At 41.8% G+C, this 17,615-nt stretch overlaps 1 protein-coding gene across 2 annotated transcripts in view; it reads right to left on the bottom strand.

Annotated features, from left to right (window-relative positions):
• Window positions 1-1,602: 1,602 nt before the first annotated feature.
• CDC16 (cell division cycle 16) overlaps window positions 1,603-17,615 on the bottom strand; it is a 38,214-nt gene continuing 22,201 nt past the window's right edge. Inside the window, exons 14-18 of one of the 2 annotated variants that reach the window (XM_055147636.1) lie at window positions 14,699-14,762; window positions 11,930-11,991; window positions 10,724-10,859; window positions 6,582-6,672; window positions 1,603-2,084 (exon numbers count right to left, since the gene is read on the bottom strand). In XM_055147636.1, coding sequence (XP_055003611.1) covers window positions 1,825-2,084; window positions 6,582-6,672; window positions 10,724-10,859; window positions 11,930-11,991; window positions 14,699-14,762 — 613 coding nt within the window. In that variant the 3' untranslated portion in view covers window positions 1,603-1,824. The remainder of the gene's footprint in view (window positions 2,085-6,581; window positions 6,673-10,723; window positions 10,860-11,929; window positions 11,992-14,698; window positions 14,763-17,615) is intronic. The other variant, XM_055147643.1, reaches the window with a different exon arrangement.

A 17,615-nucleotide genomic window follows, 5' to 3' on the forward strand; every position in this document is an offset into this window, starting at 1 on the left:
AGAAGAACACTCCAGAAATAGGAATAGAATTCTCGTATGATATGGCGATTGGTATCTACCCCAAAAACATCACTATCACTGTCATCCCATTGTTCATCGATTTCTTCGAGCGGGCACCAATAACGTCTCTCATTGAGAAACTTATTGTTACTGTTTTTGGCATATCCAATACACATGGGTAGCTTGCCAGGCTCTGCCGTGTGGGATCCATACTCTCAGTAGCTTGCCAGGCTCTCCCGAGAGGGGCGGAGGAATCGAACTCGGGTCGGCTGCGTGAAAGGTGAACACCCAACCGCTGTGCTATCGCTCCAGCCCACCCCAAAAACATAAAAACATTAATACAAAAGGATGTCTGAACACCTATGTTCATTACTACTTAATACAATAGCTGGGGCTGGAGAGATAGTAGAGGGGGAAGGGCAGTTGCCTTGAACACGGCTGACCTGAGTTCAATCCACAATATCCCATGTGGTCTCTGAGCACCACTGGGAGTGATACCTGTGTACAGAGCCAAGAGTAAGGCTTGAGCACTACCAGTGTGGCCCAAAAACATAACAAAAATAGCTAAAATATGGAAACAATCCAAATGTCCAGTTATGAATGAATCAAGAACTTCTCACACACACACACAAAAAAGCAAAAAAAAAAAAAAAAAATCCAACATTCCCTCTCCACCCTACCCGCCCCGAAAAAGGGATATATGTATCTCAACAAAAGAGGAGCTGCACATGATGCCCTGGGCTTAGTCTTTTAAACTATGAATGACCCTAAATCTAATCAACTGTGCTGATCAAAAGTTCTGATGGTCTTATCAATGATGAAGAAAATCTGGCTACGAGGAAAAATCTTTTAAGACACACGAGAGCAGAAGGGAATCAGGGTTCACTACTTGAAAGGAATTGTCTGCAGTATTTAAATACAGAGCATGTATTCTGATGTATGTCTTTGTTTTGGGGCCACACCCAGCAGTGTTCAGGACTTACTCCTGACCTCTGCACTCAGGGATCACTCCTGGCAGAGCTCAGGGTACCATATAGGGTGCCAGAGATTTAAGGTAAACACCTTAACCACTATACTGTCTCTGCGGCTCCGTTTTTGAGCATTTTTTAAAAACCTCTCAAACTATTTGTAGATCTTCCCTCTAGTATCTCAGTATTTCCACATTAAATTAACACCTACCTCAGTAATTCAGAACTTTAGTTGATTTTTTTTTTAGGTTGGGAATAATAGGATTCTAGGAATCACACCTCCCATTTATAAAAGAATTTTACTGATGCACTCTTACTTCAGTTGAGGGAGTAGACAAAATATCCAATCAGTAGGTCATGTAAGAGTTAAGAGAAGCCAAGAAACCACCACCAAGTCCTGTGGCCTCTGGATGGTCTGTGGGGAAGAAAGAGCACAGTACCGGGAAAACGGTGAAATTCAGATAAAATCTGAGGTCTGGTTCTTAATATTAAGCCAACATGGGCTACTCGGCTATGACAAAAGGTTTGATGGTAATGAAAGATGGTGACAATGGGAGACACTGGGTGATGGATGGATACACAGCAGCTTTTTAAAAATTAACCCTGAGTTTACTGAAAAAGAAAAAACACAACAGATGGTTTACCTTCTTTATTCCACTATAGAGAACTATTCTGTAATCTGAGAAAATACCCCTTGGAAAGGTGTGTGGCGCAGTCTCTTAAGGCAGGTCCTCATTCCTAAGTGTCGACGTGTGGTCTGGGTTCATGGTAAGAATTAGGCAGTTCTGAGGCAAGACGAGGGTCTCAGGAAACGCTGGCCTACCCTAGAGCAAAGGGAACCAGAACCCATCTGGAATCATGGACTGTGGTCTGACAGGGAGGTCTCTAGCATCATGTCACTTTCATTCATTTCGATTTCGAAGGTTTCTTCTAAGGAAGGTCTGGGATCTGGAGTTTTCCTTGAGGTGTCCAGTGGTGCAAGCCCCGTTTCTTCTGCAGTCTGTTTTTCTACTTCAAATTCCCTGAAATCCCACGGAGGTGAAATAATGTTTTTTAGTGTCTTCATTGTATGTACATCAAAGTCATAACATTTTAATTTGTCTTTAATGTCTGCTCCTAAAAAGAAACACCATAGTAAGAACAAGAAATTCCATCATTTAGCTGCCATCTCATTTCCACCCTTACAACACTGCTGTAAATCATTAAATGGCTCTTAAAGGACAGAAGAGAAGTCAGGATTGTTAGTTACCTTTTTTCTTTTTAACTTTAGGCAACATGCTATCTACAATAGATAATGGCAGGATTTTATGCATAAGACATTCAAACAGCACAGCAGAGTGCCAGCTTCCTCCACCACTGTCCCACCTCTACAACACCCCCTAGAGGGAAAGCTACTCCTTTCTAAGTGTTGCCTCTCAGGAGAAGTTGTAGGGAAGCTCAGAACATGCTATTGCAGGACTGCTTTGAACCAGCCCATTCCCAAAATCTTACAAGTACTAGGGAGCCTGTGGGCAGACTTGTCCACATCTGTTACAGACCAGCACTGCCTAGTTTGCTGTTGGACCTGATATATAGGCAATCCCTTGATATCTGTGGAGAACTGGTTCCAGAATCACAAATCATGCATGCTTATTTCTTACATAAAATAGCAGGGCATTTACAAGTAATGTAAACATGTCCTCCCATATATTTTAAATTATCTCTAAATTGCGTATATATCTAACAGCTTTAGTAGGAAGCACATAACTGTAGGGGGCAGGGCAGGGGAAGGACAGTGGTGGAGGGAAGCTGGAACTCTGGTGTGGTGTTTGAATGTCTTACACATAAAACCCTGCCAGTATTATTGTAAATGGCAAGCTGCTAAAGTTTTTTTTTTTTTTTTTAAAAAAAGCTGAATGCTATTTAAATAGTTGTTACGCTTTACTGCTTAGGAAATAAAGACAAAATGTGCACAGGGTACCATTCTAGATGTAACTATGACTGGTGCATCTGGATGTGAACCCTGAAGAACTTGTGAATAAAATACGCTGACTATAATCACAAGTCTTACACGTGCAGAAAACCAATGAAATACATTGAACACATCAAAAAAAAAAAAATCTTAGTTAACAGGAAAGAGACTTTTAAAAGATGTAGGAAGCTCAACATCTCTGATATTACAAAAAGACTTAAGATTTTTGTTCTTGGTTTTGGGCCATAATCAGCGGTGCTCTCAGGGCTTACTCCTGGCTCTGCTCAGGGATCACTCCTGGTGGTCTTGAGGGACCATATGGGGTACCAGGGATCAAAGCTGAGTAGACCACATGCAAGGCAAGCAACTTACCCGCTGTACTATAGTTCCAGCACCCAACAAAAAGAATTTTATACAGTTCAAACAACAGCATTCAATAATAGGTATTTTGACAGGTAAGCCTTCTGAATATTACAATCGCATCTAACAATAATACTTGGCAATCTAATCTGTAAGACTATTACCTTTGTAAAGATCAAATATGTCTCTTATCTTCAATCTGTACTTAACTTTATGGGAATTTTTCATTTGAGTCTCACACCACCTCCATGAACAATAACAACAACAACAAAAGGCTTAGATCTCAGACCCAAAGTCACAGGATTGATTAACAGAGCTGAGATTAGAGATTCTAACTCACTGACCTCAGAATACTACAGTTCAAGCCTCTGTTTTTTTATTTTGGTTTTGTTGTCTTGGAGGCTATACATGACATTGCTCAGGAGCCACTGCATGTTCCTTGCTCAGATCAAGTTCTCACCTAACCTTGTCAATAGTTTTTTGCAAACTGTTGAGTTTAAGCCTAATATAGTAGCAGCAGTTCTCAAACACTGGATGTTTCATTCAGTGTCAGCTAGCATTTTTTTTCCCCCACCAACATTACAAAGCTATATTTGTTTTTTGAGACCTGGTACATATACGCATACTACCACCAGAACCAAACATTTCCAATTCCTAAGAAACTTTGTGTCCCTCCCTAGCAAATTTGTGCCTCCCTAATTCAATCCAAAAATAATCACTGATGACTTTCCCAATGAAAATGCTGTAAATCTGTATACAGGGGTGGAGGAGAGTGTTAGTCTACACCTGGCCATGAGCAGGGTTGTGACCTCTGGAGGTGCTTGGGGGATCCATATGCAGTGCTGGCGATTGACCCAGGTTGGACACATGCAAGGAAAATGCCTTAATCTCTGTCCTTGCTCTTCTTCATCTTTTCTTTTCTTCTTCTTTTTTGCTTTGTTCATAGGCCACATGCAGTTCAAAGCTTATTCCTGATTCTGCTCCAAGGAATCACTCTTGAAAGGTGAATCATACCTCCCAGCATGCATGCCCACAAAAGCCCGTTCCATGTTGACTCTGTGTAACCTCCAGCATTCTGAAGATCTTCAAGCTATGGTTCTTGACCTGTAACACCCTGAGACCACCATGCTATAAAGAAAGCTGGGGCGGCCTGGCAGTGTAGCTGAAGTTCATGCCTGTGCATGGTCCTTGCAAGGCCACCTTTGACCAAGAGCCTAACCAAACACCTGCTAATAGGAGCCACATATTTGAGCAAACAAGTTTCCAACTGTACTACAGATGTGTGGAATACATTTCTGTTACATGCAAAATTAAGATGTCTTTGTTGGCTGGACTCGTGTCAAGCAACCACAGAAAATTGATTTATCCAGTCTATTTAACCTAGTAAATGTTAATGTCATTTAAAGAGTTTTTTCCTTTACAAAACACCATCAACAACCAATGACACACACAAGTCTCAGCTACTCCATTTTTTTTTTTTTTTTTTTTTTTTTTGCTTTTTTGGGTCACACCCAGCGATGCACAGGGGTCACTCCTGGCTCATGCACTCAGGAATTACTCCTGGCGGTGCTCGGGGGACCATATGGGATGCTGGGATTCAAGCCCGGGTCGGCCGCGTGCAAGGCAAACGCCCTACCCGCTGTGCTATCACTCCAGCCCCCATCAGCTACTCCATTTTATCATCCACAAGAGATATGTATGACCAGCATTTAAAACTTTTAGCCAATATGGCTGGTATGAGGTGCTACCTCACAATGGTTTTTATTTCCCTCACAAGGAGTGACACCAAGTACCTTCATTTGCTTTTAAATGTCTGGATATCCTCTTTTGTAAAGTAAAAATAAAAGTAAAAAATAAGTAAAAAGTTCTTATTACTTTGACTTTTTCTGGCTCTGCGCTCAGAAATTACTCCTAGAGGTGCTCAGGCACCATAGGTGTTGCTGGGGATCGAACCCAGGGTTGGCCTCATGCAAGGCAAGTGCCCTACTTGCTGTATTATCTCTCCAGCCCCTTATTTTGCCCATGTTGGGAAAGATTGGAAATTCAAGTCACATTGGAGATAGACCTGGTGTGCATCCTAACCACTGTACTATCTCCTAGCCCCTTTTCTTAGGGTTTTAAACCCATCCTATTCAAGAATTCATACCTATTCCAATATCCAAACCTCAAGATTTAATCTTAACCAAACCCTCTTTACCTTACAAAGTCTGTAGTAATTCAAGTGCCCAAGTACAGTAAATAAATCCAAAGTTATGCCATGACTTAGCATTAAAACAGTGAAAGTGTTATATATCATTGTACTACAAAAGCAAGCTGAAATGTGGAAATGTAAATGCTAAGCCTGCACTTAAAAACGCTAAGTTTAAGATAGTCTAGGAATCCCTGGTACCACAGAGCCTGTCCCAGCCTTGAATTGCCAATCCAGTGGAGAACTGAGGGAAGGATCCCCTGGGCCTTCTGAGCACCAATTGCAAGAACTACCCCCCACAATGACATAATTTAAAAATAAATAGTAAGAACACTTTCTTCTGTTTATTAAAAAATGGCCCCTGGACTTTCTTTCCACAATGCAACTAGATTCTTGTACACGGTGTTTTAGACATACTCTCCAGTAACATTTTGCACTATCAAGTGCTCAATATTTTTTTTCTTAAAAATTTACTCACCATGAAGTTACAAAGTTATTGATGATTGGCTTTCAGGAATTCCCTGTTTTAACAAGGATTTATTCACCAGTGTCCACTTTCCTATATTAATGTCCTCCCCCCAATTGCAAGTACTCAACTTTAAACTAATTAAAAGTTAATCCCACAGCATTCTTCCCACAAAACAGATAAAGTTCTGTTATATTAAATAGGTTTAAATAGGGGCCGGAGAGATAATACAGCCGGTAAGAAGCTTGCTTTGCACGCAGCCAACCTGGGTTGATCCCCAGCATTCCATATGGTGCCCAGGTGCCAAGCAGCACAGGTGTGGCCCAAAAACAAAAAAATAAAATAGGAATATTAGAGATGAACTCAGAAAGTTACATAAGGCTTTGTGAAACCCCACGGGAGGGACCAGAGAGATAATACAACAGTAAGGAGTTTATCTGGCATCCGGCCCACCAGGGCTCAGTCCCTGGTACCACCTACTGTCCCCACTGCATCATTAGGTGTGACCTCTAAATTCAAAGCCTATAGATAAGTCCTGAGCATAGTCAGATTTGACTCAAAACCAAAGAAAAGAAAAAAACAAAACAAACCTAAATAAAGAATAATCAAAATACAGATATGCTAACTATGAAAGTAATTATATCTTACCAATGTAAGCTTCAGAATCACCAATGTACATTTCAATGCAATGACCAAGCATTGTAACAGAAAATGTGTCATCTCTCCTAAGACCAAGTGCCTGCCAGAAAAGATTCAGCATGGTTATTACATGAATATGTATTTCCTTTTTTTCTGTTTAAGGAGATTCTCACAAAGTTTAGTTCAGAATATTCCATGGAAGACTGCGACACGCTTCTATTTTGGACGAAGTGGCAAAGTGCAGGTACTGCACACAATGAGGCCCTAATTTTCATCCCCAGTACTACACATACCAAAAAATAAAATCTCCCTCCTACCAAAAATTCTTAAACTCTATCTTCATATAGAGTCCTCTAAGTTTCTGCATTAAAAAAAAAAAAACAGTGGTGAATTATATAATATTCAAACACGCATATTTGAAAGCAACACAAACAGAAATATGTACTTAACAGAACTTTACCTTAACTGAAAATTAGCCAAGTCTCGAAAATCAGTAATGAATCAATCACAAATTTAACTTTGAAATACTGCCTTTTCTTATTTTGCATCTTTGTTTTGGTGCCATACCAAGCAGTGGCAGGAGTCCCTCCCACTGATATTCAGGGGCCATGAGGTTCCAGAGATCAAAGCCTGTGCTGGGGACTAGATAAAGGAAACAGACCAGAGGGGTGCTAGATGGGCCCTTTGAAACACAGAACGGTAGCTCTCAGAGACAGAATGCTGCCCCGGTGGGGTCCTGCAAATGCTCTATCTGTTCCCTCTCCCGAAAGAATCTCCCCCTGAGAAAGTTCATCACAAAGATGTTTATCCCAATATTGTAAGGCTCTCAGTTGTGTAAAAGTATAGAATGAATAGATTAAGAGTCAGGCATTTGACCAAAGAATATTATTCCTTCTGAGGAGTACTGGTTCTAAGCAATAAATACTGTACGTGGAGGACAGTCTGGGCTCCCAGTCTGTGAGCTGAACCCATGCTCTTTGTCTCTTCTCTCTTCTTTTTCTTGTCTTTGGGCATTCCTGGCAGTGCTCAGGTCTTACTCCTGGCTCTGCGCTCAGGGATCACTTTTGGTGTGCTCAGGGGACCATACAACATGCTGCAGATTGAACCTGGGTTGGCTGCATGCCAGGAAAATGTCCGACCCTCTGTTCATCTCTCCGGCCCTTCTTTCCTTAGTCCTCATGGTATCCCCAATTTAGGGGATACTCTTCATCAAGGGCCAGTGGCCAGCAACCCTGGGCTCTTGCATACAAAGGATGTGCTCCAATCCCTTAAGCCATTTCTCTAGCCATGGTTTTTTTTTTGCTTTTTGCTTTTTGGGTCACACCCAGTGATCCACAGGGGTTACTCCTGGCTCTGCACTCAGGAATCACCCCTGGCGGTGCTCAGGGGACTATATGGGATGTTGGGAATGGAACCCAAGTTGGCCACATGCAAGGCAAACGCCCTACCCACTGTGCTATTGCTCCAGCCCCTCTAGCCATGTTTTTTATCTTTTACTAAATACCACTACTTTACTGATTCTATGACTAACATTTTAAAAAAATAACAACATTTATTTATTTATTTTTTTGGGGGGGGGGGTCACGCCTGGCAATGCACAGGGGTTACTCCTGGCTTTGCACTCAGGAATTACTCCTGGCGGTGTTCAGAGGACCATATGGGATGCTGGGAATCAAACCTGGTCCGGCCACGTGCAAGGCAAATGCCCTACCCACTATACTATCGCTCCAGTCCCAATAACAGCATTTCTTCTTTTTTTTTTTAATTTTTTTTCCCTGTCAACCTGGTTTTTAATTAGAATTATTTCACTTTTCAAAAGATACAGAAAAGTAACAATTGATTTCAATATTTGAAATTTTGTAATTTTTCATTAGTATTACATAAAGATCACTTTTTTTTAATTAATAGTTTATTTTTAATTAGTGAGTCAACGTGAGGGTTTACAGATTTATACATTTTCGTGCTCATGTTTCTCCCTTACAAAGTTTGATAACCCATCCTTTCACCAGTGCCCATTCTCCACCACCAGTAAACCCAATATCCCTCCCCCCCTCCCCAGTCCCGTCTCCCCCCACCCCACACTGCCACTATGGCAGGGTATTCCCTTTTGTTCTCTCTCTCTGATTAGGTGTTGTGGTTTGCAATAAAGGTGTTGAGTGGCCATTGTGTTGTCTCTAGTCTATATTCGGCCCGCATCATCTTTCCCCCACATGACCAACAACCACATTTTACTTGGTGTTCCCTTCTCTGAGTTGCCCAGAATGAGAGAACAGCCTCCAAGCCATGGTGACAACCTCCATAACAGCATTTCTTAAGAAGAAATGTCTTGTTTTTGTTTGGAAGCCACATCCGGCAGTGCCCATATCCAGCAATGCCTTACTCCTGGCTCCACACTCAAGGATTACTCCTGGTGGGCTTAGGGGACCATATGGAGTACTGGGAATCAAACTCAGGTCAGCCACACGCAAGGCAAGTGCCCTACTCGCTATAGGCTATACTATAGCTCCAGCCCCATGCAGTGTCTTTTTGGTTTGTTGGGGGCCACAACCTGGCTGTGCTCAGGGGTCTCCTAGTGGGGCTCAGGAAATCACATGTGTTGCCTTCCCCACTAGCTCTATGGCCTGTCATGAACATCCTGAAAGTGCTGTCATCTCACTGTGTCAGTGGCATAGCTGTGAAGGACGTGTCTACTGTGTGCTGTGGACTTGGTGGCTGTGTTGGTGGTACCCACAGACTAGACCCAAACCCTGCAAGAAACACTCAAAGATACTAGAATTGTGGGGCTGTCTAAAAAGCTTCTATTGACACTTTTTGGAAGCATAAGCCTCACAAAGCTACTGTCTCCGGAAGGGGGGAAGCTGGGTGAGGAGCAGGACGCCTTCTGACACTGGGCAAACAGGGACATCAAACAGCCAGCGCAAGTGATTTACAAGAACTAAACTAAATGCAAAGACAGGACTATTTCATCTACTCTCTTCTATTCTCATTTAAATGTAGGTGCTAGGGGAACCTAAATAAAAACCAGTCAGCATTTTTTCTAACTTCTTAAAAACAAGTGATTAGAAAGAATCATGTTCAAATTTAAGTGCCAGATTTTTTTTCTTGATTGCTAATGGTATCTTAGATGTTATAAAATATGGCATATGGATTACGAAAATATCATTCCCCATGGATGGACACAGATGTTTTTGTTCACCTTCTAAAACAATCCACAGCAATAACCCATAAAGTCATAAACGCAGAAACTAGAGTTCCAAAAGGGCACTTACTGTTGAAGAGGTACAGGTAAAGTTCCTTTTTTGTACTTATTTCACTTTTTAAAAAAAACAAAGAGAGGTCTGTGTAATCCTTCATTTTCACAATTGGACATGCTGCTGAAATGTGTCATTAAAAAAAAGAGATGCTGTATATGCAACAGACTGCAGTTCAGTACAAACAGATTTCTATGGGCCTTGTCACACTGCAATACTGGTAGACTGCAGTCTCAGCTGGAACCTCCGTCCAAGACACGCCTGCATTTCTGAATGCAGGAAATGCCCATTTCATGGGACTAAGAAACATTTCTCTCTCTGTACACTTAGGATAAGTCTCAGAACTCTTTTTTAATATAGAAAGTTTTGTTTTTTTTTTTGCTTTTTGGGTCACACCCAGAGATGCACAGGGGTCACTCCTGGCTCATGCACTCAGGAATTACTCTTAGTGGTGCTCGGAGGACCATATGGGATGCTGGGAATTGAACTCGGATCGGCTGCGTGCAAGGCAAACGCCCTACCTGCTGTGCTATCGCTCCAGCCCCTAATATAGTAAGCTTTAAACAACATGGATGTGCTTTCCTCTGCAAAGAAAGTTCAAAATATACAAGGACTTTAAAGCACTTTAAAAGCATTTCAGGGGCTGGAGCAATGGCAAAGCAGGTAGGGTGTATGCCTTGCACGCGGCCGACCCGGGTTCGATTCCCAGGTCCCATGAGCACCGCCAGGGATAATTCCTGAGTGCAGGAAGTAATCCCTGTGAATCGATAGGTGTGACCCAAAAAAGGAAAAAAAAAAAAAGCATTTCAAAGTAGCAATACATTGCCTAAAAAAGATTTTTTCTTAGAAGTGTAAAGTTAACCAGATTTAGAATTAGGGAGGTACCAACAAAAGACCTACTGTGTGGAAATAGTCCACAGCATTTTCAAAGTTGCCCATTAGACTATGGATATAGCCAATGGCAGAATAGGTAGACGCGTTCTGAGGAATCAGCACCAGTGCCTGACGGTGATAATCCAGTGCCTCGGCATACTTTCTATAAGAGAAGGGAACAGAGAGAGGCAGAGGGGGAGAGAAGGAAGACAATCATTAGTGGGTAGGAGGAAAACAGGAAATCCCCAAGTCTACTCATTCATGTAAAAAAAAAAACATTTTCCTGCAAAGAAAGTTCAAAATATACAAGGACTTTAAATATACAAGGAATTTAAAAAATTGATAGGACTTTCCCTATCAATTAGTCTAGACTCTCTGGGGTCCTCCAAGTTCACTTCTGGATGTTTTCAGCATCTCCCTACAATGTTATATCACCTCACTCTCCCATCAGCTGAGGGCACTTTTTGTGCAGGTTCTAGCTGTATTTTCTCTCATCTGGCAGGAGACTGGAACTAGATCCTGACTCCTGACTGCCATACAGCAAGGCCTCTGTCACTAAGCAACACAAAGTGGGGTAGTGAAAAAACAAACAAACAAAACACAGTTTAAGTCCCAAAAAGGTGACAGAATTTCCCAAAGTTCTCTGGCGCACACTCGCCTTGCCAACATTCCCCCCTTGGTGCCAGGTATTAAACCCAGGTTTCACTCACACAGAGTGAATTGTGTAATACTGAACTACATACTTGCCTACCCTGAAAATTCTTCTGTAAAGTACGGTTTTGTGCTCAATAAAGTCAGAAACATGCCTCAGCTCTTATATTTCAAAATCAAGATTCAATAAAGAAAAACCTGTTAAATGCTGAGTAACCAGTGCTTCCCAAAGTTAGTCATAGACCCTACTTATTTTTTTGACCCTATTCATTTTTATCATAAAATAAAACTGGCATATTAGGATACAGATATTAAATTCTACTGTTCCTAATGCTTCTAAATTTTTAACAATTAAAAAATTAACCTTGAGTACAATTTTTTTCATTTAAAATAGTAAGTTATGTCTCAGTCAATATATTCTTAGCCTAAGATTACACCCGCAGAAATAAACAATAACAACTAAGGTTGATATATATGAGCTACCAAGTGAAAGACAGTGGAATGTCTCATAAAATGAAAAATGGAAGCAGGTACACCAACTGAGTAAACTTAGTACGTGTGAAAATGCTCTACTTCACTTACTTCAGCTTTCTGCAGACATGCCCCAAGTTGTTCAACAAAGGCTCCCACTTATCAACCGTGACCTGAAACAAAACACCAAACCCATGATTGGCATGTGTCTCTTCAGCTGACATGCCTCCTCCTGTAAGCTTTGCTCACAGATCTGTGAGCTGGGCTCACCCACCCTTGGTGACTTCTAAAGGCCTCTATTATCCTATTAGCACATGTAGCCAGAGAGCTTATCTTGCGAAAGTTCATATTTTCTATTTTCTGTCAAGTACTTTTGTCTGTACTTCGAAATCTTAAAAGCACTTCTAATTCAAAGTGCTCAATGCAAAACTCTCACCATACCTAACCTCACACCCCTGAGTCCCCGTAACACTGGTAACTGGCACCCCGACCCCTTCAGATTCCCTAAAATCCAATTGTCATTTCACAACTTGAACCATGTTGTTTTTCTCTCCTTGACCCAAGGCTCTGTCCCACCTACCATGATGTACAGGGTAAAGTACGGACCCTGACACTACCTTCTGACCTCTCAGTGACCCACAATGAACCTTCAGCTCCACTTCCTGACATTTTCTGTGAATTCACAATCTAAGTCAGACAAAAATCACTCCAGCCTGGAGCACACCATTCTCCACATCTGAAATCCTCTTGGCTCACTTCTGCCTGGTCAATGTCTGATCACTCTCCACGGCCACGGAACTGATACTGTATGCAGAAGAAAGCACCTTCTTCACCTGGCTGCCTCAGTGTTCGTCCCTCGGCTCCCCCAGACAGTCCTTCTCTGCTGCCTGTCAATGGCCACCACTGGGCTTAGGTCACAGCTGTCACCCAGTAGGTCTGAGCCAGAAGAAACAGCTCCATGTCTCACTACAATTCTACAGAGCGTGGCTTCGGGATGAATGACCCATGGGAGGAGAGACAAATTCTTTATGACTCTCGTGTTCTATTTGACTCTGGGCCACACCAGGCAGTGCTTGGGGGCTACTCCTGGGTCGGCTCCTGAGAGCTGCTTGCAACAGTGTCCAGAAAACTGCACAGTGGCGAGGACTGACAGCCTGTGCTCAGCACTTCCGCTCCTTTAGGCTGAAACTATTTTCCCACAGTTGTCCCAACATTCTTGGAGTTCACACCAAAGGCAAAGTGTATTTTCCCTTTTTATCCACCCCCCTACCCCAGCCCGCCCCAGTTTTTGGGTGCTCAGGGCTCATTTCTGGCAGGGCTCAGGGGATCATATGTGGTGCTGGGGACTAAACCCGTGTTGGCTGCATGCCAGGCAAGTCTTTCCTTAATCACTGTACCATCTCTCCAGCCCTTGTACTTACTCTTTTTAATTATAACTTTTAAGACATGATGACAATAGTGCTGTTTCTGTACTTAAAACCATGCAAGATTTCATAAGAAACTTTCATTTCTCTAAGACCCCAAAGCACCTTTAGATTATGAAAAAAAATCAAGTTAAATTCATTTTATGTTCTTTTTTTCCCTTTTGCAGTGCTGAGGGGTCAAACTCGGAAGTGCTCAACTGCATTGCTACATCCCTGCTTCATCACCTGGGGATCTTGCTAAAACTGCAGATTTTGACTCAGGAAATCTGACACTCTGCATTTCTAGGAGTTTCTAGATGTTACTGGTAAGGATGGTCCAGTCTGAGCGGCAAGGTCTTAAGGTAATCCATCTTTGAAAACTGGCAAAGTAGTAATAAGTGTTAGTCCTGTAATCACAGAAACACATCTATTATCCAGACTTCCCCGAACTGAACAAGTTCCTGTTTTGTATGCATACATGCATGAACACACAGAAAATTCAGAATTTTTAAGCACATGTGAGAAGAAGAAAGCCAAATGATCATACTGTATCTATAAGGTGAGACCGCCACCTGGTAGGGAGCCTAGGAAACTGTGTCTGTTTCAGTCAAGAGTAGTAGTCAGGAAACACGATAATGGCGATAGGCAAGTGTACCCAGCAGCAACAGAACAAAACTGCAAAGAGTTTATCAGAACAGAACAAGGCAAAAAAATACAAACAAAACCAAGCAGGAGCAGAGGAACAGTGACATGCAATGATACCTAAACCAGTAGACACAAATCCCACACTAGCTGGAAATTCTTGAGCACAGATTCATGTGGCCAATTTTTCATACAGAAAAACCTAATTAAATATTTGAAACACTGTGCAACAATATCTCTGAACAGGAATGACACGTCATCCTACTCCTGCTGCCATGCTGTACTTTCCCATGAGTCAAAGACCAAGTTCTTTTAAATTCTAGAAAAGAGCATAACGTGTAGGATGATAAACACCACATACTTCCCATTTCAAAGAACCATCTAATATATTCCGGTCACTTCCACACATCCAAAACTAGAGTCTCCTAGGAAACAAGTGCCCTACACCTACTCTCTCAAATATCGGTACTCATTTTCTATCATGCAGTAAAATACTTAATTGCCAAAAAATTAAAACACTAAAATGTGTAGGGGCCAGAGTGACAGGACAGCAGTGAAGGCTCTTGCTTGCACGCAGCTGACCCAGGTTTGATCCCCAGCATCCTCGTATATTCCCCGAGCCTGCCAGGAGTGATTCCTCAACGCAGAGCCAGGAGTAGACCCTGAGCATCACCAGGCGTGGCCCCCGCCAAAAAACCAAAAAAAGCAATGTGACACTTGTTACAAATATTAGGTCATTTTCTTCTGGGCAAGTCACTTTGTCCATATCATATTCTCATTCAATAGTAAACACACTTGGGAGTGTGTTTGTGTATCTACAGACATCACAGAATACCTCATTCCCAATTGCTTTAATCTTTTCCAAAGCATCAAGAAACCATTTTTCTGCTGTTTTCCATCTAAAATAGAAGGAAAAAGGCTGCAGGTTATCAGGTTATTCAAAATCAGCATGTATAAACATTTCTTTCACAAAAATTTTAAATATCTCTTTCTAACATTAAAAAATAAATAGGGCAATTTTTTAGTAGTTTATTAAAATTCAAACTTACATAAGATAGATGATTCATTTATGGCATTAACACCAAAAAAGAGAAATTCAATTCTCATTTTCTTTCATAATCACGCTCCATTATCTTGGTGAACACTGATTTAGCAAATAAAATACAGGTTTAGGGGCCTACAAATCTCTGAGCACAGTATTTATCAACTGACTAATGGGTAACACCTGCTGTATGTATGCTTTTGTTTCAGAACATCTTACTCCAGTGGTTTTCAATGGACTGATCTCACTGATTTTTGCCAAAAACTGAAAACCCATTGGTCCGTGGGAGTGATGATTAACTGTGATCTGGCAGACTAATTTAGAGACAAGTGCCGGTCCATAAATGTAAGAAGACTGGAAGAGACAGTCCTGTTCAATAAATATTACTGACTGGTCAGCAAAGGACTCATGCCCAATCACCGTCCAGCTCAGTCTGAATAGCTATCTTACACATCCATCTTCTCCAGGGTCATCCTGTGCTTAAGCACAGAGCAGAAAATAAACATGGGGCCTATTTCAACAGTAAAATTACAACAAGTAGCCGACAAAAGTGAAAATTGTTGGTGCTTACATGAGTTATTACAAGACTATCTCTTCATCTGTACTAGATAGTCCAATTTTTGGTTTGTTTTTGGGGGGACGACACCCAGCTATGCTCAGGGCTTTTTCATGGCTGTGTATGGAATAACAGTGCCAGAGAAGGAACCCTGAGTTGCATGCACGCAAGGCAACCTCCTTACTCACTGTACTATTTCTCCAGCCTGAGAACCCAATTTTTTTTAAAACTTTTTATTAGTGAATCACTGTGAGATAGTTACAAACTTATGAACTTTCATGTTTGCATTTCAATCATACAGTGATGGATTACATCCCTGCACCAGTGCCCATTCTCCTCCACCAATGTTCCCAGTATCCCTCCCACCACCCCCACCCCACCCTGTCTCTGCAGCAGGGCATTCCCTTTTGTTCTCTCTCCTGTTGGGTGTTATAGTTTGCAATAGAAGTACTGATTGGCCATCATGTTCGGTCTATAGTCTACTTTCGGCACACATCTTTCAACCCGAGTGGGTCTTCCCAACATCCTCTACTAGGTGTTCCCTTCTCTATCTCAGCTGCCTTTTCCCCCAGCATGTGAGGCCAGATTTAAAGCTGGGGGGGCAGACCTCCTGGTTCTTATCTCTACTACTCTTGGGTGTCAGTCTCCCAATAGTCCACAGATGAGTGCAATCTTTCTATGTCTCTCTCTTTCTGACTCATTTCACTCAACATGATACTTTCCATGTTGATCCACTTATATGCAAATTTCATGACTTCATCTTTTTCTAACAGCTGCACAGTATTCCACTGTGTAGATGTACCAAAGTTTCTTTAACCAGTTATCTGTTTTTAGGCACTCTGTTTTTTTTCCAGATTTTGGCTATTGTGAACAGAGCTGCAATGAACATACAAATGCAGATGTCATTTCTACTATACCTTTTTGCCTCTCCGGGATATACTCCCAGGTGTGGTATTGCTGGGTCAAATGGGAGTTCAATTTCTAATTTTTTGAAAACCGTCCATATTGTTTTCCAGAAGGGCTGAACCAGTCGGCATTCCCACCAGCAGTGAAGGAGAGTCCCTTTCTCCCTGCATCCAAGCCAACACTGGTTGCTTTTGTTCTTTTGGATGTAGGCCAGTCTCTGTGTGAGATGATGTGAGGTGTGAGATGATATCTCATTATTGTTTTGATCCGCATCTCCCTAATGATTAGTGTACGTAGAGCATTTTCTCATGTGCCTCTTAGCCATTCTGATTTCTTCTTTGAGAAAGTTTCTGTTTATTTCATCACCCCATTTTTTGATGAGATTGGCTATTTTCTTCTTGTGGAGTTCAACCAGTGCCTTGTATATCCTTGATATCAACCCCTTATTGGATGGGTATTGGGTGATTATCCTTTCCCATTCTGTAGACTGTTGGTCACTGTTTCTTTTGAGGTGCAGAAGCTTCTTAGTTTAAGATAGTTCCATCTGCTTATCTGTTTTCACTTGCTTGGCCAGTGGCTTGTCATCTTTAAAAATACCGTTAACTTCAATGTCGTGGAGGGTTTTGCCGACCTTGTCCTCAATGTACCTCAGGGATTCTGGTCTGATGTTGAGGTCTTTAACCCATTTTGATCTGACTTTTGTACATGGTGATAGGTGGAGATCTGAGCCCACTTTTTTGCATGTAGCTGTCCAGTTTTGCCAGCACAATTTGTTAAAAACGGTTTCCTTGCTTTCCTTCACATTTCTTGCTCCCTTATCAAAGACGAGATGATCATATATTTGGGGGGGAGGGTCCAGAATATTCAACCCTGTTCCATTGGTCTGCGGCTCTGCCTTTGTTCCAGTACTGTGCTGTTTTAATTATTACTGCTTTGTAGTAGAGTTTGAAGTTGGGGAGGTTGATTCCTCCCATTTTCTTCCCAAGAATTGCTTTAGCTATTCATGGGGGCTTATTGTTCCAGATGAACCTCAGGAGTGTTTGCTCCATTTCTTGGAAGAATGTCATGGGTATCTATATAGGGATCGCATTGAATTTGTACACTGCTTTGGGGAGTATTGCCTTTTTGACAATGTTAATACTTCCGATCCATGAGCAGGGAATATCTTTCCATTTCCTCGTGTCCTGAAGTAGCGTTTTGTAGTTTTCTTTATACAAGTCCTTTACCTCCTTAGTTAAGCTGATTCTG

This window comes from Sorex araneus, chromosome 1 (assembly GCF_027595985.1).
Source record: "Sorex araneus isolate mSorAra2 chromosome 1, mSorAra2.pri, whole genome shotgun sequence".
Classification (NCBI taxonomy): domain Eukaryota; kingdom Metazoa; phylum Chordata; class Mammalia; order Eulipotyphla; family Soricidae; genus Sorex; species Sorex araneus.